Genomic DNA, 22,999 nt, shown 5'->3' with positions numbered 1-22,999 from the left:
AGTTTCGCGACGGCCGCATGAAGATTAGCAATGGTATAGCAGGAAATATCTCTTGGGAACAGCGAAGACGACGAGAGAGGTCAATAGAGCAGGATTTTGACGGGAACCGTTAAAATTCATATGCCAAGATAGGGGTCTGGGCCTGTTCGCTTCCCTTCTTTTTTTCGGTCTCTCATTCGTCGGCTGGTTGGTTGGGTCTCCTGCTCCATTCGTTGCCACGAACGACTCTCGAGAGCAAGAGTCTTCGTGTGCTGCTGATTCGAAGTCGAAGTCAAAGAGGACGCGGAGACCCTTATTATTTGACTTCGCCCTTTCGGCATCCCTTTTCTTCATTTCTTTGACACCCAAGACTCGCAGACGCAGAAAAAACGTCAAACCCGTTCGAGAACGTATAGATAGATAGAGGTCAAGCTGCGTACGAATTCGATGGCCCCGGAGGTTTCGTTACGAGTTGGTACCGTTGTTGAGGCAACTGCTGCATCTACTGCAGCTGCAGACATTCGACTGCCCTGCTCTGACCCGGTGCGGGTTGCTGCCGTTTCAAAAAGATCCATTGTCGATTGAGCCGGGGGAGGCAGATGTCTCCTTATCCCCTGTTCCAGACTCTCGTTTGCTTCGATATCTGTCGCCTGCCGCAGCGTCCCTCCCTATCGAAGCGGGGGGCGGGCGGGTCTAACCCCCCTTGGTGCTTTTGGGGGGATGAGAACGGTGGAACGGAGAGAGCCAACAAAAGAAGACCAGGCTCGTCCCCTGTTTTGACTAGGCAATCTCCTTTTTTGCAGAATACCAGCATAAGAAGGGAATGTTTTGGAAAGGAAAGAAAACTTCTTTTCTCTCCGCCTTTTCTCCCTTCTCCGCAATTTTCTTTCACTTTCGGCGCAAATGCAGGCTCGGGCACCACTGTGCAGACAGTGGAGGGGGCCCATCGTTTTATCGACAGGGTTGGCAGGCAGCAGCGTGCTACAGCGACTAGGGCTATCCGTCCGCTGGCAACCAGATAAATTTGCAATCAAATGGACAAACAGTATTCGATAGTGAGGCCATTGAACGAATCGGCATCGAAGTCATCTAACCGTCAGCAACTCTTCACTGAAGAGGAGCAGGGACGACTTCTACAGGAAGGGAACTGTCGTAATAACTTTTATTATTCATACAGGTTGTGTAGTATGGGTTGTTGGATATAGTTATCTAGTCACGAAGGCCAGTAAGCCACAAAGCCCGTCATTGTTTTAGCTGCTGATTTAAATTAAAATATTTTACTTACACTTGAGTGACGGCTAACTCAAACACTGAATGAAGTTTTTAATGGAATCGACGACTGCAATACGAGACTCTCACAGCATTTGTTTGTCTGACACTTTGAAATACTTAGTTTGTTACTATGTTTGCTTTGAAGGTTTTAGTCGTTCAATTTTGAGCTTCATGCTAATGTAACACATATTACACTTGCCCCTCCGTTTTTACTCATTGATTAATCCATCGCCGTATGCAATTGGTAACGTAACGGTTAATATACTCGTATGATTAGTTTCGATGGGCTAGCTCATGCATTTGATTTTATCGCGCCCTACTATTTGTGCTTCACCTCAGTTTATTGCGTTCCCTATGGCTGTTTTTTTTTTCTATTTATGTATTATGACTCTTTATTATTGCTTTTTGACGATTTCATATTCTTCGATGCACACTACATTGTCACTAGTACTAGTACGAAATTCATGTATAGCGTTAGTAGTTTTCTACTAGTTCGATCCTTGGCTCCCCACCTTAACATCCCGTGAGCGCAAGATTCGCCGACAATTCCGGATGCAGATCCATCCTGTTCAGCTCTAGGGAACGCAGAGAGGCTCCAAAAGGCAAGCTTTGTCGACCGCTTTCGTATTGTTGTGCACGAACCGAATATTACCGTATCTTATCTCGCCAGTACAGTAAAATACAAATGTCCTATTTTGGGTTTTTCGACGTCGCTTGCACACTTGGGCAATAGGCGCGTGTCTATAGGGTAGTTCTTCGCTGAAAGGCAAAGAATAAGAGGACGAGAGAGATAGATAGAGAGAGAGGGGGAGAAGGGGAGATAGGAGCGGTTGCGGGGGGAACGCCCCAGCGATCCCACAGCCACCTTTCATCCCCTACGAGTCCAACCGAGCGTACATTTGCTACTGCTGTTTTTTCTGGATGTGTCCGGCGCGACGTAACATTCTCGACACTTAAACACCCCGATAGTCGGACGACTGTGGCTCGGTACCATGCAATGACCACACCTGGGAGGACGTCATACTGCTGTAGCCACTGCAAACAACTATTACTGTAGCCTACTGATGCCGGTTGCCAGCTTGATGACAGGCCTTAACAGGCCAGTGGGCAACGTTTGGTCTCTATAGGACAGCTAACGCGCTAGTGGCGCCAACAATGTCACTACTTTATAGACATATACAGCAGCAGTCACATGAAGTCGTCGTACATACATCGCCGTCAGTTCGCGATTGCACTTCTGCTTGTTTACGGTACAATACACCTGAGTCGGTTAAATCACAGAAGGCTGCGCAACGAAAGGTAGGTGCTGGTCTCAATTCCCATCGGTGAATTCGGTTTGCGACATATTGCTACCGCATTTGACACAGCCTACTATTTTGCTACCATCCATACCAACCTGACATATATATCAGGTTGGTATACATAGCGTATTTTCTTCCTAGAGTCCTTTAAAGTGACATAACTCACGTAGTATGAATCGCGGTCACGTCATTTAGAAGTTGAAATTTGTTGAGTTTGTTGAAAATTGTTAAGATGGCTTTACTTCGACTTACGATCAAGCGCCTTAGAGATAGGTGAACGTGCTGCAAAAATTAAGTTTATTCTACATAAGGGCACAAATATGTACACAAATTATCAAAAAAAAAAAAAACCAATTCGCGCCTTATGGCCTAGATACATTGTTATAAAGATGATTCTGAGACTTTCGTCTTGGAAATTTTGCTTCTCGTAATGGTCAACCAATACGTGAGCACTCGTGTCTCCATTTACCACCAAACAGCTTAAACCCGTATAAAGAAAGCTAGCAAAAGAAGCTTAATGCCTGGGCGCGACACGAGTTGACCCAAGACCGACCATATTTCTACCGACGCAACTCTAGGGCAATGCAATTAAGCCATTTCTAAAGCAGTTAACTACCAGTGACGAGAAATATATGGATTGCATACAGCAGTAATGTGTAAATCCGCTACACAGTACGTGACGAAGCCCGGATTGACGCCAAAGCAAATAATGCTATGTATTTGATGGGACTGGAAAGGAAGTGCGCATTGTGAGTTCCTGACACCCAGCAGAACGATTTACTCGTACCTCTACCTACTATTAACAACTAACTGGAATAAAACAAAACATTAAAGTATCGACCGACAAAAAAAAATAGTGAACGTAAGAGGCATCATCTCTTCACGATGACAATGCTAGAACAGACAGATGTTTACGTACCCAGCGAAGATCGAAAGAATTTGAAATAGAAAATTCAAATACATACGCCGTATAGCCCTGGTCTTACACTATCAGATTATCATCTGTTTCGGTCTTCGCAGCAAACCCAATTTACTTTCAACAGAACTTACTTGATACGGTTTTTTTTGCCCTCTATTTACAGAACCTCTACAATAATGGGATTATTGTGCCACAAAAACAATGGCAAAAGATTAAAATGGCGCCCATTTAATTTAGTGGCGTTATCATAAAATACTTTCTTTAATTTTGGCTAAAGAAGTGTCACTACTTTTTTGACAGCCCAATATATTATATGTACACATAACGTACACTAATTGTTATCCATATCTTATCTGTAGCAGCGCTCATAACCGCCTTACTTTAGTCAGATTTCGCCGTTTCTTGGATGGAAAATGACGATAACATAACGCGGCCGCGATACGAAACGCTAATATTATACTCGGACTCCATTAAGCACACAGAGAGAGGCTGTTCCAAACTGGGCGATCAAACAACTACATATATACGACGCTCGCTGATCAGCAGATTGTGTCTTTGGCCACGGGACCACTACCTAGATGATACAGGCACGGCATAAGTTCCCCCGTGACGTCATAGGCGACGCCCGTTACCAGCTGCGTGCAGACACACTAACTATGAAGGAAATCGCTGCGTGCGAGTCGTTACGTCTGTCATCGCACGGCAAGGCGAATTGAGCTCCACATAAGGTGTTCAAAGTCCGGTCATGTAAGCAAGTCGATGCAGTGTGGCCAATGCATACCCTACCATCAAAGTTGACGGTGCTCTGTAACTACAAGTAATTGAATTTTCCTACCGTTCTTGCCACCGTCTTCCTAGCAGGCGGGCACTACGAAAGACTGATATTGTTCCACAGGGATCGGGCCGAGCTGACTGATAGTGACAGCGGCAGCAGTACATTTTCACAATGGCGACTGTCGACTTCATTTGCGCTCGTCATATATTATAATACAGCTCTTCCTCCGGCGCGTCGTGCCCGTCTGCATAGCCGACGACGTTAGCTACAACGGACGGGCCTGGGCGACAGAACACAGCATATCATAGACGAATTAAAGGCGCAGGTAGAAAGTAAAAAAGGATGCATGTAAAGGATAACTGGAAAGAGCGACGTCTGTGACTCTTCCCGCCCTCTTGATTTTTCCGACTTTATCCCCAATATTCGCATCGAAAGAGATAGCAGTTGGCAACTTTAGGACAGAAGGCCAACTTGTCCGATCTTGAACACACAGATAGTCGCACTATGTCGTTTCGTGTTCTTTTTTTTTTTTATTATGCATTTGCTATTTGCAGCGTGTTACTTTCATTTTTTTTATCGCGGTCAATCCTTGCAGCTAACGCAACACTGGCAAAACAGTACAGTCCTTCAGACCTAATACTGACAGGCTGCCAAAATCTACAAACTGAAATTGCGACAAAAGAACGACGTAAGCGACCGCCATCGAACCCACCATCTTATTGTAAGCACTTGTGCTGAACATCAAATTGTGCTAGTGAATCCGCACTTTGCAGTCGTATACAAGCGAATCGGAACAAACATATACATTTGGACTATTACAGAGTTGTCCAAGCAGATGACATCCGTCAAACCCGCGCAACGCGGTCTAATCGCCATGGTAGAATAGCAACACTTTCTATACCCCTGAAGCTTTAGCATGCCATGTTGTGTTGCCCCAACCCAACTTACCTTTCAGGTGCATCCTGGAACAACGGACACGCCAGGAAAGCGATGCTTTAACCCATCGAATCGTTCGTATATTCCTCGAGACGATACGGTATTAACGTGCTTCTCTACAACTAAACTCAAACGACACCTCGAAAACTAGTCCAGGTTCAAAACCGGACATGGACACACATTGTGTCCTGCTGGAGGAAGCCAGCCGTTCGGGCCAGCGGGCGTAAAATATAAAGCATTTATTTTCGTATAGTTAACGGCAGCAGAAGGTCACTACGTTACGCACTCACCTGAAACGAAGTAGATGAGCGGTTCCGGCAAGCGACGACAAGCGCGACGCTGATAGTGATTATTGCGAAGGTTGATCGTCGATGTAAAGATTTTTGAAGCAATCAAGATAGCAACAGACGGTGCTCCGCCTGCTGGCCCGTGAACAGTTAACCAGCTCACTGTCGGTGTGTTTCGTTTACAAGGGAAAGATATGTGGGTCGAATAATTTTCCCGCTATCGCTCCCGTTGTTGTTTCCAGTTACGATGAAATGACAGCTATGCCAATGTCTTTCTGGTACATCATATTTCCCCGACTCTTCGGCCACAACACGCTGTAGGGACTCGCATATCTCCATTAATAGTAGGTTTTTTTTTTGTAGATAATCACTTTCGGCATGTACTCGTCTTCGTTGGACGACCGCCATCAGATGGATTCACGCACACACATGTACAATAGACATCAGATGCCTTCGTGAAAGCATACGGACTGATACACTGCACTCGTCGTATCTTCTTGAACTCTGAATCGATCAAGTAACGATATTCGCAACTGGCCGCATTTATTCTTGTATATAAGTAATATTTCCTTCAAGCTACTTGTATCATTCATCAACGCTGCATTATCCAGCTGTCAGCTCATTGGAAGCCAGTTGGTATCAGACCTGCTACTTGTATTTAGCGTTTCAGAATCGTTTAACTGGAGTAGTTTCTGAATTGATCCACCGCTGAATGGCAACGATAATCATTCGTGCTTTTTCCCTAGAAATCGAATAATTTTTACAATAGAAAGATCTGAAGCTGCTTCCGCAGCTGATGGACTGATATCGCTGCTCAGCTATATAGAATAACGTGTGATAGCTAAGTGCCCCGTTGGTGACTGGACAATCTTTTGCCAGGTGTTTCTCTCGCCTTGTCTTCCCGCTCACCTTTACCCGTGTCGGGGCCAATGCACTAACTCTGGTCTGTTCACTTAATAGTATGAATAATTTTCACTTGCCATTTATCCTATTCGTGGACGTATCGCCGATAGAAAATAAATTCGAGACAAATTAGCAGCTTTCAAATTGGGTCTTCTACACGTTATTCGTTTCGCGCACGTTTCGAACCGCGCGTTAGAAGTTCGGAAAACACCAAATCCCTATCCGGAGGAGGTCCGCTCACATACGGGGGCACTCATACTCGCAGTCGACCATGAGGTTGAATTTTTACACTTCAGAGAATTGTTACGTTACGTGATAGAAAAGTTCTAATTAAAAAAAAAAAAGCACATCAACAACCCACCAGGGGTTTGGGGGGAGGGGGGAGGGGGGTGGGAGGGGGACAACAAAAGAGGTGATAACGCCTTTCTGTTGGCTCCGAGTTGGTTGTTGTTTTTCACCGAGCGTTCATCAACAACATTGCCCCCACCGGGAATCCTAGCGGTGGGGTTAATACCAAGATGACACCAGCAACGAAAGCTTCAACACAACAACAGCAATTGCCGATTATGTGGGTACGACACGCTTTTTAAGACTAGCTACTCCAAACTTGACTTGCTGCAAGTTCGAGGATGTTACGATCTGAGAGGATTAAGGCGATCGAGGATTATCCTCAGCTGCTATTATCTCATATGTCCACTACAAAGATCAAATGAACTCGACTCTTTCTGATGTTGCGGAACGGCAACCGCTCAACGGACAAATGCCTGCCTACCAATTACGGGTTACGAAGTACCTTTGATTGGTATTTTTTATTTTTTGCTTGAACTTTGTACCGCAACAATTGTTTAAGTTGCTCGATAGCTCCTGTGGCTGGCTTAGCCTAAGCTGTACCTTTATAGAGAATCTAATGTGCTGTCGTGACCTTTGTGATTCTATGAACAAAGTTGGACCATTTAGTTTACTACAAATGGCACTATTTTCTTAATGTGTTTTGAACAGAGTATACGCCGGTGTTCCGTTTTGTCCATATAAATAATGCCGTTCCATACGAGTTTGATCTTTTGGCTCTGGCCTGTTCGAATTCATCTTCAGTTTTGCGGCCTACCTCGCTACTTCGTTCGCACCGAGCGAATCCACGTCGCTTCTCGTGTCCTGCACGAAAACAACACGGAATGGTGTCCTGGTTGGGCCAGAACCGTGGCCAGTTCGGAGGCTTCATATCATTTCATTTCATGACAATTATGATCGAGGTTCAACGATGAATCATCGTGCAGGTCCTCCATGCTAATATGTTGGGGGTGGAGGGCCCGTTGAACGTTGTATCGCACGCATACCTAACATTATCAACGACGACATACTGAATTATAAATATATGAAAAGCATAAGACATCATCTATATCTACTTATAAATAATCATAGCATACGGCGATCGTCCAATTCGTCCTGCTTGTAATGGTACCCTTAGCTAACTTCAATTACTTCCTTTTTTGAAGAGCTAACCTTTTTGTGGTTGGCATTGCGCATCGATTGGTTTTTCTGTCAATGTAAATTGACCATGGAACGCATAGCTATCAGCGTCAGCCAGCGGCCAAGCAAACGACGACCAATATAACTGATATATTTTGCGTCCGACGTTACTGTTGTCCCACGTTGGTCCTGAAGCGGCAGCGGCGCAAGTTAAGAGGAGCAGGGATTATCTGTAGCAACTCGCGATGCCGTCGTCGTTCGACCGGCCTCGCCAATCAACATTACACCGAGCCGTTGTTTATAAGAAACCGGAACCTCATGCGCAAATTTCCTCTTATCTGTCCCTCAATAGGAAACGCAGCGACTGTCGAATCAAGCGACAGCCTGTAAGGAGAACGCGATTTCGAACGCCGTCATTTTGACAGGGCACTGACCGCCCGTTAACGCTGAAAGATAGGCTTGCCTATAGTAGTGTTGCTGCAAAGTGGCCTGATGAGCATGTACGAGCAATAATCAGAGCCACGACAGGTCTCGCAGCTGAGTCATTGAATATGTTTTTACTCTAGCTGTTTACGCCTAGGTGATTGTTGAGCGGGATTTTTGCCGCTTTCAGTAGTAAAATCAACGACGTAGTTCGTTCACCGGTGTTTCATTCGGCTGACTAGCGGCTAAGATCCGACAGTGTATATGTCTACGAGGGTTTTGTAGAGCCAAACCTCTCATACCACTATGTGTAGACAGATCCAGATCCAAACCTTTCAAAACCACCAGCCGTTTCCGATGCCGACGCGTCTGCCGTCCTCCAGACAACGCTTAGTCCAAGCACTCCCGCGTCGTCGTTTGCGGGCGGGATGCAATACACGTCACAAGCTCCGTTTTGCCATCCTTTTGTTGTCACTGCCGCTAGAATTTGTTCAGTATTAAAAGCAGTCGTTGTAGAGATAAAAGCAGCAACAGCAGTAAAATTGCTTGTAGTGATAGCAGATTTACAAATTGTATCAAATGAGCGAGCACTATTCGGTAACGGAGCCGAAGATTGGGACGAGGCCGGGCCAACGTCGGGGGCACCGCGGGGGTGACGTTGATGACAACGGTAACAAACAGGAGAGTAGCCTGAGTTTTTATGACTGATAACACAGGTTGCTTTTTGGTCTTCACCTTGGCAAAGTTCGTTAGTCGTACTGTAACGCGACTGATCGATAAAAAAGCGGTGACTGCCAGAACGATTATGATGATAAACGATAACTTGGTTACGATGGATGCCGGTAGAGGTGGTAAGATCGCTTGCGCTGATAGTGCAATTTGCTTCGGACGCTGACGTTGTTGCTGAGAGATGTTTTTGATTGGTTGTCTTCGCTAAAGCCAGGCGTTTTTTCGCCTGTTCTGGTATTTTTTTGCCTGTTTGTCCTGTTGTAATAGATTGTGCGTTTATTGTTAGGTGTGGATGAAGTTGCTTAATTTGTTGTCTGGGCAGATTTCGCTGATCGATTTGCATTTGCTGCTTGTTACTTTCACTGCAATTTGTGCCCTTGTTTGACACATTGGTAATAATAATGGAAGTAATTATAACAGGATCTTGTTGCAATTGCAGCACCGTAGGGTGACGTCGTTGCAGGAGGCCACGAGGGGGCCGTTGACGCTGGGCAAGACTGCTGCCACAGGCTGTGGCCATGTCGTCTGCTGCCGACCAGCAACCTGAGGCACTGGCGTTCCAGCCGGCCCCGCTCCCAGATGCGTGCTAACTGGGTTGACCAGATGATTAGGACGGCGTAACTATAGATATATAAGTGCTTCGTACGGCTCCTGTGATCAAAACACAGCTGTAATATGACTTATAGCAATAATGGTAGTGGAAGTTAATAATATAAGATAGCTAGCTTCTGCGTAGAGACGGCCTTTCCTTTCGGCCTTTGCCGTCTTCACATCAGCCGAACAGCATTAACTAGCTGGTCGGTGGAGGCTTACTATCGTCTGGTTCCCAACACATTCGTAGCCCAGGCATGGCCCAAAGCCGCTCTAGCTGCCGTCGCCAGGAGAGCAGGTGGCCACCTTGCACCTGCGAGTGAACCGCACCTGATAGCACCGCTACATATGGAAGCTACCGGCGCTAGGCAACATCGTCGAATAACACAGCTGCTATGGACGGCTTAAAATGGAAGATGAGCGCGGAAAAGAGGCAAGGTTCCACAGTTCTCTACACGATTCGAACAAGCAATGACAGTCCCCCAGACTCGTGAAAAATGGTGACCACTCCAAGACGGTACAGATCGATAGAAGATTGAATTGATAGAAAAAATTAGGCACGAAGGAAAATCACCTGTCGATCTGCTACGTTAGCACATGTAGCATTTCCTCCCTGTTGCTTAATTCTACTGGGGCCATTATCTCATTAGCAATGTCATACTCATACGGATGCCGTCGCGCGCGCGCGCGCGCGGCAGTCATGGACCTGTCAGAAGCTGCTGCTCGATGCGCAGCAGTGTTGTCAATATCATCTTTAGCGCAGGGTGACAATGTAGTTATTATATATTATCGTTAATATCCACTAATTGATAAACGGAATTGACTGACACCCAAACGCTCATTGTCGCCGTTCCCAGTATCATTATTGTCATCGCTAAAAATTGGTCACATCGTGTTTGCCGTAAAAAGCGGTTCAGAGTACGTTGCACCGATTGTCTAGCACGAATTGTTTAGTTGTCCCAGTGTCGTAGTTCTGCTTTGGGAAACGACGCTAACGCGAGTACTAGCAAACCTCCTCCTTCTAACGCGGCTGCTTTGTAACCGTCATTGCATTTGTGCTTCCACTGCTGTCGTCCATTCACAGCCAGCAGCAACAACGGGACCAAAATACTTATCCACGTTAATCCACGAATCCGTCAGTAGAGTCGTACGGTTCGTTTGGCTTGTTGAATATCACACCGTCACTTCATTGACGACGCAGATGCTATTTCTGCGACTCTAGAGCGCAGCTCCGGCAAGGAGCCGCATGATCGCACGGAGGATGCGGAATATAAGGCCGATACATGCGTACAGTGCATGCACGTGCACATCAAAGTATCTGGAGTCGCGAACCTGACAGAATGGCTGCAGCTCCACCTAGCCTACATTTAGCAGGTGATGCCAGCGCTCCACGAGGCAGCTCGCCAGTTGAGACGATGCTAACGATGACGGTGACGACAATGTCAGGCAAATGGCACGCAATCAACAGTTCACTCAGCTTGGCAATCGTTTAGCTGGTAATTGTAGTTGTAGTAGCTCCCGCTTGAGCTTCCGTGATTTGGCTGCCTTGTCTGTTCTTTGCATCGCAGGTTCATTTGCCATTCATCCCTTGGACAGGAAAGAGGTTCATGCGCCCAGCCGCTAGGGCAGCCAGCCCTTGTTGCTGGTTCATGTACTGCCAACTCAGCAATGCTATCCGACTGAGCAGGTCCAGTGCCAGTAATGGCTAGCAATGAGATTAGCTTACGGGTCCCAGTTCAGCTGGGATAACGCAGCTATGCGGGGTTTGTCTGGTGGGGGCCGGGGTTTGTTTGACTCCTGCGTTCCTGCCCCTTTCTGTCTAGATCTGGCTGACTTGCTCACTGGCTGGCTGTGTCTCTTCGATGTATTCGCTCCGTGACTTTCGATTTGCATACGTCTGATGCCAGCAACTGTTTGTGGCTATAGGGACGTTTTGTTATTGCCCCTTCGGCCCGTTAGACACGCGCTGGCTGACTGAAGCCGATTCTGCTACCTATGCAGTTAGCTGGGCTTTCCCAATGCCGCGTGCTATTGGCCGCGCTTCCGCTGCGTTCGGCTGGGGGCCTACAATCTGTTCGTAGCCGGAGGTTTAGGTGGCGGTAGTTGTGCTGGTAGCGGGGTTCGAGTCGTTGACGTCATCCCACTCAGTGTCTTCTCCTTCACCACGATGCTGTCCTTTCCACCGAATCGGCTTCTAGCTAAGGCGGTCGAGCCTAAAACCAAGACCGCCGATGGTGGCGCGGTGGTAGTGTTGCTGCTACCGTGACTCCCTCTCTGGCTGGTCTATCTGGCCTGCACTGTGCTGCGGTGCCGTCCCCGGTGCCGCCGTTGTGCTGCAGCAAACCCTCGTCTTTCTGTTCTTCGAGCCCCAATCCAACCCTCTCTTGACCCTCCGCCTCGTTCGTAAGGGCAGAGTGTGAGCAGAATCCAGAGCCACGGTCCTCGTGTGGGGGTTGGGGACCCTCACCCACTCTAACCTCCTCGCACGACCTACCCTTTCCTTTCGGTGGCTGCAGTATTGAGAGTAGAAGCGCGACGGTAGCAGAGGGGCCTCAGAAGCTTTCATAGATGCATGAAGGTCGAGCTGCTAGAAATCGTGACGAACGGAGCACGGTCAAGCATCGGGTATCAATGATAGATCGAAACACATCTTAGAAGCAGAAGGCATTTGCGAAAAGGATTCTGGAAAACGCACAGCGTTCTTGCATTCATGCATGCCTCCTAATTTCAATATTGTTTCTGGGCTACTCAACAGCTGACCCAGTGTCCGTGACCAAAAGTTCATGTCCTTCCATGATTCAGCATGCAAAGCCTCATCTTCTTTGTCTGACGCCACCCAATCTTACCCAATCTTATCCAATGTTCAACCCAACCAATTCTCTCTCCACACAGAAGACGCAACAGCAGAAGAAGCACTAGTGGCTAGTGCTCCTTCTACTGCTGAAAATACATTCGTCGCCAGCAGAATTTAGACAACACGGATCTTCCGTTCCGATCTGATCTGCGACCTACAAGAGAAAGAGGAGAACCAAGGAAATAGAGAGAGCCAATGCCAATATAAGAATGGAGAGGACATCAGAGAGCCAGAGCTTCGACGCTGCTCCGGAGCAGACGTGGACTCCAACTCCTTGGCACTTGGAGCGGCTGAAGTTCGGAATCCGTTGAAAACAGCGGTCCTGGAAACATTGAGCTCGGTGCCTGTTTCTAACCAATGACAATGACATTGGCAAGCATCGAGTTTTACTGGCGTACACGGAAAGCACTGTTCGGCAACAGTGTCACTTTAAAATTCCGAATTTTGATAGCATTAAATGGGTACGGAATGGGAAACGATAGGTGTGGGGGAACAAAGTCTGGCGCCCTGTTTTGGAAATCCGAATAGGACGCGCATGCGCGCGTTCTTCGTTAATTGGTTGAGTTAGGTCATATGGGGGTTTGAAGCGCAGTCGAAACAACTACGAAACGACAAAATGGAACAACGAAATCTGCAAAAAAGGATTTCAACGTTGGTAGACGGCAAAAGGAAAAGGGAAAGAAAAACGACAGTGACACTCGGAGTCGAAAAGCCGGTGGAAATTCATCGGCTGTTATACGGTTCGATAGTACAATTAGAAGAGAACAAATGCAGTCGTGGCAAACGATGACCAGTTTAGTTTTCCAGCTTGAGCGGGCGAGAAGTCATATGGTATGATTGGTAGGTGGACAAAGGTGAACATTTCGAATAAAATAAATAAGCGGTATAAAAGCGTGAACGTGGAGGGAGCCTATAGTATAAAGGAAGAAATAATCGAGAAAAAGGTGGTAAATAGATCATCGGAGTGACCTACTTTTAACAAATATAGATATGCCGTAGCGATTCAGTCATGCATCGGAGGTCATGAACTGTGTAGGGGACCGAACTGATTGAACGCAATCCAGCACCAAGACTTCGGCCGGACAATGTCTCGCGTCCATCGAAAAATGCATGATGAACCTTGCTTGAAGCCAGTTAACTTCAAGTCTAAAAAAGAGCTGTAGAATCTTTAACTCAAAAACGGCATGAGAATTGGACGGATCAGAGTGGGGGGCAAAAAGTTGAGAACACAAAACAGGGCACGCTATGACGCGGCGATAGCTGAAGGCCACTTTTCGTAGGTGGTCGTTGGTAGTGCTAGTGTTTTTTCGCACTTTTCTCTTGCAAATACTATATTGCTACGCACACTGCCTTATGTCACGCTCTCTGGAAAACGCTGATCGCAGAAAACTAAGTCTTCTTTTTTTGAAATTAGAAACGACAGGAGAAAAGCCAGCTGGTAGCGACAGATACGAAGGAACACTTGTAGCACGCCAGGCTTAGCGAACAAGCAGAAGAGAGTATGCCATCCCGTTATTTTTCGAAAATTAACGTGTTTTGGAAAAATCGGAGTGTTGGCCGTTGAAACAGAAGATCCGAAGTACGTCCTCGTGAACCCTTTACAAGCTACAAATTAAAAACGCCGCTCCGTCCTTTACGCTGAAAGCGTGCATGTGCATCTAGCTAGGTAGATTTACGAAACTATCTTACGAATCCTGAGCTTTCATTAACTCTAATAAGCGGATAAACTGGACGAAATGGCAGCACGGCTGCCAGTGTAGATCTATGAGGAGCAGCACTGCCGATCGAAAGAAAGTACTTAATATTAATTTATAAACTTAAATTTCGACAAGCATTTAATAATAGATTTATCTTCGAGAATGTTCGGATTTCCAAACGATATGGGACATTTTTATATACATAGCTTATTTTTTTCAAGTGGAAAAAATGAGGCGTTGTCTTTGCTTACCGCCGAAATACTCATCGAATGAGGAAGACTTTGGGCGTCCTTCGCGAAGTGAGGACCAGAGTTTTTAGAAAAACGGTCGAAGAGTATAAGCAAATATAACCCCATATGATCAAATGGTGAGAGGTCAATTGTATTTTACACGAAATGACTTATTTATGCTCGTGACAAGTTTCTCAAAATCAACAGCCCTTTTGCTATTATAGTTGCTTCTGTTACCTACGGCCTACTTTGGACACAAACAATATCGCTTTGGGCTTTACATAGTAGCAATCTGTAATGTCGCAACTCGAATAATGGCGGAAACGTTGCTTCATGCATACTCCATTGTGCAATGTATCATAAAGGCAAAATAATTCGTAGGCTGTCGTTTGGTAGCCGCAGCAGATGATAAACATACATAAGTAGAATAGGGAGGTAGGTTCTTTTTTCAAGATGAACTTTTTCGAGAGCGACTAGCAGGCTTATCATCGCTCAGACCTTTCAGAGGGAAACTTTTTAATGTGACGCTTTTGATAGCTTCAGCTAGTACATGTGCGTCACAATGTTCTCTATGAGATGCATCGATTAGTCCTAAATGGACCGGCGAACAAACATCGGCCGTCTGACTGAAAGCGTATTTGTACGCCTAAGGCTGTTGCCGTTCATAGGAATCGGCTAGGCAGATATCACACAGCAGACCCGTCCTTATATAGTACTTCAGCTTATTCCAGGCGGACCCAGCTGTTTCCTTCTCCGAATACGGACGAGCCCGTCAATTTTTCAATGCAATATAAATACGAACCGTATAGGGAAAAAAATGTACAGGGTTTTTTTTTTTTGCTATTGTTATTAATTAAGCTCTCCCTTTTTTTCTTAGCAAACGTTGACATTAAAATTATACAGTTGCACCCATTGTGGATTCTCACGGAGGGAAATCGGTTTGCTTTTGTATGTATTGTTAGATTGAAGCGATTTCAGATTTTCAATTTGTCGGGAATGAGCATATAGCGCTAAACTAGTGCTTCATGAAGATGATAAGTCTTGGGATATAGCCCGAACAACTAAATACCTATCGATGAGTTACACTTGACGCTGGTTGGCCCTAAACATTGCGGAGTTGCTCTATTGAGGACAACCATGAAGGCTTCATTGGCACATCGAAAACAACAGTTTGTTTGTTTTTTTTTTTTTTTTTTTTGTTATTCCTAGTGCTAGAAGTATTCAGTCAATTTTTATTATTATCACTGTAATGTTGATTCGCAATATTGAAACAGCGCGTTTCAACCTTAAAGATCGAATCTATCTTCGAATAAACACACTCGGTCACTTTATCATACTTTAATAACAATGCTATTATGTTTATTTTCAGTATCATCGTCGTCATCATCATCATCATCAGCAGCAGAACTGTTGCAGAAGTTCTCCTTATATGCGTATCGTCACAGAAATTATGCTTTTATTTAAATTGTCTACATCTTACCTGTAATGTGTCAAATAAGGGTTGAGTAATGATACTCAAGCGATTTACCGTACTGTCTGCCTTTCTGTACCCGTGCGAATTCGATTCGGTGGTTGGGCATCTGACGAAGGATATCATGAATTTCTTTTCTAGCTTTTTCTAGAACGCTCATTTTTTGAATGACGAATTGCGTTTTGTTTCCCTCTATCCGGCCGTTGACCGATGCACGATTCTCACTCGTCGCCTTGGTAGAAGCTTCCTATGAATGACTAGTATGATGGCAGCCTTCCTGTACCGCCCCTCCTCGGACTATTCGATTTGAGACTGAGGTCGAGTCGATCGGAGTTCCATACGTACACGGCGGTGGAGGGTTCTGAATATCGATTGATTGGAGATTTCTTTTGACTTTCGATTACCTCACCAACACTAACCCCCTTTTCTGAAAGCGTCTGCTACCCCCGCCCCCCGCCCTCTTTTGCGTTTGCCGACCGATTTAGTCGAGGGGTTCATGTTGTCGTTCGTTTTTCTCCTGGATAGGACGTCGTGCTTGTTGCCGCCTTGATTTGATGCTGCTTCTTCTTATGCGGTGAGAGCTTACGTCGACAATGCGGCATCTGTGATGACCACAGCCCATTGTCCAGACAGGTCAGCTTCGGCGCCTGTAAAGGACGGTGGAAAATAGTTAACGTTCAATTATCTATTGGTAGTACTGACGGTACTAGAAAGACGGAGAGAAAACCGTATCAGAAAAGAACGAAGCGTAAAGAGCGGTTTGCTTTATTATACAGAGTTGACTCTCCTTCTCGGTCTGCCCATCTTTGTTGTGTTGGACCAGTAAAAGGCTCTGCTCGCAAAAACCTTTCCACGATACGATTTTAGTTATAGTTCTGGGGTGCAAATTAGGCTCCACAGCTGTTTATCGAACTTACTAAGTAAGCTTTGTATCGGCCACTGGGACTAGCATTACGTTCAAGCCCCGCCCCATACAGTCGTTGGAGCAACCTTCATCGAACCACTTCGTTGTGTCCTCTGAGGTAATGCCTAAACGTCTCAAACAGCGTAAAATTCAGTCCTAACTAGTTCACCCCCCCATTGGCGGTAGAGGTACTGTGTCGATGCTGATTTTTTTACAGGCGAATTACACAAAATCTAATGAATAGAGTTCTGTCTATTCATAGTTAAAGAAAGCGTGTGATGCTGTCACCTATCGAATTTTTCTTTCATTTCAAAGTATCGCCATTTTGCTGCTTTTAAATAAATGGCCTGTTTTTTCTCCCATCGATACTGTCTAAATTTAGCGAGCGGCCGCCTCCCGAAAAAACATATTAGTCGTTGACTAATGTCCTTCCAGTTACCATCTGTGCTTCGAACGTCTTATCGAAGAACGGATCTTATTGGCGTACACATGGCGAAAAATTTCTAATGCCTGTCAATAAGGAAGTGTTTCTTGTCCGAAATGTTAGCCTACATCACTATAGTAAATCGCATTGAAAGCACCCGCTCATTTTACGCGTTAACGCAAATAAAATCAAACGTACAAAATCAGAAGTACCTATTTTATCGTTTAAATGAGCTTAACTACGCGATTATGTTTAAAGTAAATACTATTACACGGCGTTAACCATAAAATAACTCGCGATGACTATGGTACTTGTATTTCGAATCTGCACACACACGATATAACAGGCAAGTGAAATAGATATATAGATCGTCTGTTGTATGTGAGACGGCTTTTGTCACACGCCTACTATTGTAAACTTTCTGTAGACAATAAAGAATAATAAACACAATAATTTTTATTAGAAACATACCTTGAGTACTCGATAGCCCTGGTTGCAATGGACCTGCACACTTTCGCCGACGTCGTAATGGAATTTACGAGGAAGCAGTCGTCCATGCGACGGCTTCCCAGGGAATTCGCAGGCAGGCTTGCATCGGGGTGCCGATCGAGACCAGGTTCCGTTGTATTGGCACATCGTCTTTTGCATATTTCAGTGTCGTTTCGATGTTGTGCCGACGTGCGGAGTTTCATCACAATCCGGCCAGGAAAAAACAAAGCCCAGAATTCGTTGAAAGCACGGCAAACATAAAAAGGCAGAACAAAATCTAATTAGTTGGTGGATGGCAACCTGATAATTGACCAACTGGGCTAATTGTGCCTCGGGTGCCGTCATCGCCCAAATTGCTTAAGCAACATCTTGTAACGTGCAAATATAATGGTAACTCTGATAATAAGTGAACGTTATTTGCCACTGACGTGGTAACGATCTTTTCCTTCAAGGCTGGCCGATTCATTACGGCATTTCCACCCTATTACCGACTGTAATAAAATGTTTAGAACGGAAAAACGTTTGATTACGAATTCTATTGGTACGGCCCCGTTGTCTAAATTAGTAGGTATTGACAAATCGGTTATTTTACTAAAGTCTGTAATTTAGAGTATGGTGCTCGATGAATAAGGAAAGATTCATAAAGAGCGTGCTAATACCGCGTCGTTTCAATAACTCTTTATCTTCATCGTCAACCTTTACATCCAGTTCTCTTGTGCAGGCCAAGCACAGTCAACAAACGCTGCGTCAGACTTGTTTTGGTTGCAAACGAAACATTTCGTAATTGTGCTTGTTTCTTTATTATTTGCAAATATCTTTGAAGAACGGATAGAAGATAGCATTTTAGAGCAACGTTTATTGTGGCATTTAAGCGCTAACAACGTCTAAATTAAGGCCAACCACAAGTGCCTTTATTCTAAGTGTAGACGTTCCAGCTCCCCACCCACCATTAGAGTTAGTTACGGTCACTGGTGACTTAGCAGCTTTGATCAAGGTTCCGCTGCAAACTAGCGACCCTCTTTCAACTGGTACAATCGTTACTATAAAACGGCTCTTGAGAACACCACGTCAGTGAAGCATTGTTGTTTTTTTTATCTTTTCGCTCTCTGAACAAGGAGAGCGATATCATGCAGACAGCTGTACGTCTTCTCCATAAGACTATCAAGTACTGACCGCATTTACTCATATGCGCAAATATGCCCCAAAAGGCAAGATACTACCGTTGCTGGTGAGTCGTTGACAAAAATATACACATCCTGTTGTCACATTTCTCTTAACGGCCACTGTCCCCGTGCCACCCGCTTGTCCCCCGTACTCTAAAAGCCATTGTTACTATTGTTGTTGCTATTATTATTATAAAGTCTGCGGTCAGGACGGAACGATCCCAGCTGGTTTGCTGCTGGTGGGGGAACGCTTGGTCTACGTTGCTGGAGATGATCGCACTCTGCTTCCTTTCGACAGGACAGAGGGCCACGAACCGCTTCGTCGGAAAGAGAAATTCGGGGCTAGAAGAAGATGCCGAGAAAAAAAGATGGCAGCCAGTCATCGTTGCAGCGGATGGGGTTATGGGAAAGGTGCGTTCTTACCACCGCAGTCAATGTCACTGCAGTCTCGGTTAAAGGAAGATAAATGCGTCTTCCGTACCACCAAAGCCAGCACCGTCGTCACTGTCAACAGCCCATAGAGCAGGCTTAGGGGCTGCCACGTCTGAGTGTATGGCGGAAACAGGACCAGGAGTAGCAGCTTGGTACTCGTTTGGCTCGGAGCAACCCGTCGCAAGGGGATCCCAAGAGGAGAAGACTTACAGGAGTCATACGGCGGCTTCGGCAGGCTTTGTCCCGAGCAGACAAGCGCGCCGCTGGGCAACCAGGACAGAGCAAGGACTATATGCCGGTCTGGCATTTGGCTGGCAGATTTCCTTCCTAAGGAAAACGGCGGTGAGGCCAACACACGTCGTTTCCACGCCATCGTCAGACGCCGATTCGTCGAAACGGTGAATCTTCAAAGCATCCAACCAGTAGCAGCAAGAAAGCTAGTAACTGCGGACTAGCAAAAGAACGAACGCATTGATGACGGTGACTACGAATCCCGTCAAGGCTGTCCACATCGCCCGCGAAAGATACCCAAAAGCTTCGTTCACTAGTAACCCAGGAAAAGCCATAACCTCTGAATCGGTATTTCCTGCGTTTGTCCCTGTGGGTAAAAGATGCGCCGCGCGTTGAAAAACGCTGCTCGCCACCCCCTCGCTCATTCCCACTATATATATATATATATATATATATATATATATATATACGATGTTCGGTAGAGAAGGATAGGTAAGGCGCAGTACAGAGCGAGCAACCCTAAGCGGTTTAGCTGGGACCCGCGGGTGTGTAGCAGGGGGTAAGATTGCACCAGAAAAGCGAAGACAGACAACGTAACGGTTTTTGGATGAAGAAACTTCTTACGCAAGAAGTGCGATAGAGAGGAAAGAGGAAGGGAGGGTTAGAGAAAGTCGCCACGACGCTACCCCTCCCGTGCCGTTTCCTAGAGCAATGCTGCACCTCCCCCAGATAGCTCTATTATGGGGCAACAAAGTATCATTTCCCTGATGATGATATTGATTTTGTTTGTGGTTATGAAGACGGTAAGTTCAGGAAACGTCTTCAGTTTAGAAAAACGACACCATCTGCAGCCTCAACCGTAGAAACACAATTTGACTCGTCTTAACGCTGTTCCTTTTTTCGAGACATCTCCTAAAATTAAGCAGGTATATGTATGTTAACTGTAATAATATGAACAAGCGAACGGCATGCCATATCAGGCCATCTGGAATTATGTCATTTCTTTTTTTAAATCGTATAACGAAATCTATGTCGATTATTGATACCTGCTGAAGTCTGTAGCAGTGGTCTTCATATATGTGGGACAATAGTACTGTGAAGTGAATCTTATGGCCTGCGCGCCTTCCACGTATGTATCCTATATTTTCGCGCGGGTCGATAGATATTCATTGTAATTGCAGTGCCGATTGCCTGTCTGGTAATCTACAAAGGAGGTTTCAAGGTATCCAACTACTGATAATCCATAGTAGATAAACGTATATGGATAAACGGTGTATGAGAGCAAAACAACGAAAACAAAATATTTCGTTACATTATTATGATATTTTAGTATTAGCTGCACTGGTTGCTGAAAAATTATTCGCACGGGACCCACGGGATCATCAGTCCGATACGGCCCCTCCGAGATTCTAGCCAAAAACTGTGTCCTACCAAAGCTACCTATATCTAGTAGCATTACGGTGCTATTCAGAAACAAAATTGAATTTGTACCATAAAGATACGTAAAAACGAATCGGTGTCAATAACCTGTTAAAATCAACGACCTAGCGCTTGAATCATAAACAATTTACATCATTCGTCTGCTAACGTTTCTCAATGTAGATAGCAGAACCCATGTGGTACCACACAAAACGAGACAGTGCACACAACCCGAAGCTAACAATAAAAAAACGCTACGCAGACGGAAAAAGCATCACATTCAAAGCGAAGCACGTCCGAGCAGTCAGGCTAGCATTATTGTTGTTTAGATTTACCTTCACATTGTCACGATGCCATATTCCCGATAGCGTGTCGCACACTCACGTTTCTTGCGAATCCTATTATCGCTTTGGCCATGGTCTGATGTCGATTCCTTTTTTCTCTCTCTCTCCATCAGCCATCAAGTCTTATATATGTAAATGGCGTTGTCCATCTGTAGCTGTTACCGCATTGCCAGTAGAACGACTCATATAGTACCAGTCAGACATGTTACGAATTGCTAGGGACTTCGCAACTTTCTAGTTTTGTCGATCGAGGAAAAAGATGTGGCGTTGGCATCGTAAACACAAGCTTCTCCTATCCTAGCTAGCTTTGTTAAAGGGACGTGTAAACGTTTTCCGTTTGTCTAACCACGTAGCTTCCAGTGATTCAAAGGCAATTCTTGTGGACATACTGGTCGCCTGGTCGATCTGATTTAAAGGAAATACGGTTTTAGAACTTTACGACGATGAAACGTCTCGACAGGCCTGCGGGACTGCATGTCCTAACATACGATGTCTGAGTATCGGCCGCATTCGAAAAGTGCGATATCGCTTCTGTCGTATGAACGAGTGGTGTGCCCTGAAATGGACGAAATGCAACGAACGGACGCAGATGTGTCGTCCATTTGGGAGAGTGCGCGCCTAGCTACGTTTGGCTAGAGGAAATCGTCTGATCCACTTTTTCGGTTAGTGTTGCCGTTAGTAGCGGACCATTTTGCACTTGTATCCTATCCGTACTACGATCAAGGACAAACAGACAATGCTGAAACAGCGGTCGTTCTTATAGCTGACGGCAGCAGCGGCCACCGCCGAAGCAATTCGGGGTGCTCAAAGCAAAACCGAATTGGATTGGGTAGCGCTGTTGCTGTGCAAAAAAAGAAGGCAGACGTACTTCATCTTCATACCTTTTTCAGCAGCGGACCTCCAGGCTCTATTCCCATTTATTCGTTGCGTCGGCCCCCAGTCATTTGCTATCTTGTCAATTTACGCTACAGGCCGAAGCAAATCCCGGAAAGCACCATACAGTGAGAAAAATATAAAAAGGAGGTAAAAGGAAAGAGGTCGCACGTCACTGATTTAACAATAGAACCGGCCCTCTGCAAGAAACCCTAGGGAAAGAAAGCAAAATCTGGACTTCAAAGTTAAGAACCTCCATTCTTTAAAAGTTCCGCCACCCTTACCAACTTGGACGCAGCCAAGAGAGTTGGCAAGAATGCAGTGAATGCTTTTAGGTTGGAGGTGGGCTCTTTGTTTTTGAGGGAAGGGCTAGGCAACGTTGGTCGTAATATAGTGGTCATGGTGTTGGCCATCGATCTAAAGTCCGCAACGTCAAACGATTCCTACTGGTAACGGCTGCCCGTTTCAGCCTTGGCGCAAATAGCTCTCCCTAGCTCCAAGGCATTTTTGAGAGGGAGCAGGAATTATCGGATTCGTTTAGAATTGAGCGCATTGTATAAGCCGCTCATTCGCTTTATGCTTTACCCGTCTGTAAATTACTTGGGCGGCTTCGCACGCGCGGTATGATACGTACAAAGTAACGTGTTACAAGTTACGAAAAAAAATAAAGGAGACGGCACGATAAAGGCCGTATTCAAACTGAATCGGATAAACAAATTGATGAAGCCAGCAGAGAAGATCTAGCGGTAGCCCTTTAGAGTACAGCACTACTGGAATGGAAGAATGCGAGTGGTCAAGATGGAAGACTGTGACGACTGAGTGTGGCAACCTAAAGTTCTTGTTTGTGTTTTTCGAGTGTCGTCATATTAAATCGCATCTACACAAT

The 22,999-nt window shown here is 45.5% G+C and overlaps 2 protein-coding genes across 3 annotated transcripts in view; both read right to left on the bottom strand.

Moving 5' to 3' along the window:
- Positions 1–4,718: 4,718 nt before the first annotated feature.
- Positions 4,719–9,925, bottom strand: LOC147753738 (uncharacterized). The gene is made up of 2 exons (XM_086967563.1): positions 7,873–9,925; positions 4,719–7,706 (listed from the first exon to the last, which is right to left on the bottom strand). The coding sequence occupies exon 1, from the start codon at positions 9,509–9,511 to the stop codon at positions 8,567–8,569; it is 945 nt and encodes a 314-aa protein (XP_086823689.1). The 5' UTR covers positions 9,512–9,925; the 3' UTR covers positions 4,719–7,706; positions 7,873–8,566.
- A 5,761-nt stretch (positions 9,926–15,686) lies between these two features.
- Positions 15,687–22,999, bottom strand: part of hig (locomotion-related protein hikaru genki) — a 100,945-nt gene continuing 93,632 nt past the window's right edge. For both annotated transcript variants that reach the window (XM_022830193.2, XM_022830194.2), the window contains 2 exons: positions 17,634–17,801; positions 15,687–16,481 (listed from right to left, as the gene is read on the bottom strand). In XM_022830193.2, coding sequence (XP_022685928.1) covers positions 16,329–16,481; positions 17,634–17,801 — 321 coding nt within the window. In that variant the 3' untranslated portion in view covers positions 15,687–16,328. The remainder of the gene's footprint in view (positions 16,482–17,633; positions 17,802–22,999) is intronic.

The sequence above is a fragment of the Varroa jacobsoni genome, unplaced genomic scaffold (assembly GCF_002532875.2).
Source record: "Varroa jacobsoni isolate VJ856 unplaced genomic scaffold, vjacob_1.0 scaffold_257, whole genome shotgun sequence".
Lineage (NCBI taxonomy): Eukaryota > Metazoa > Arthropoda > Arachnida > Mesostigmata > Varroidae > Varroa > Varroa jacobsoni.
This window is presented reverse-complemented; position numbering and strand designations above follow the sequence as displayed.

What these genes read in the sequence shown, in the direction of transcription:
- LOC147753738 (XM_086967563.1), bottom strand. Translation starts at nt 9,511, where the DNA reads ATGGCCACAGCCTGTGGCAGCAGTCTTGCCCAGCGTCAACGGCCCCCT.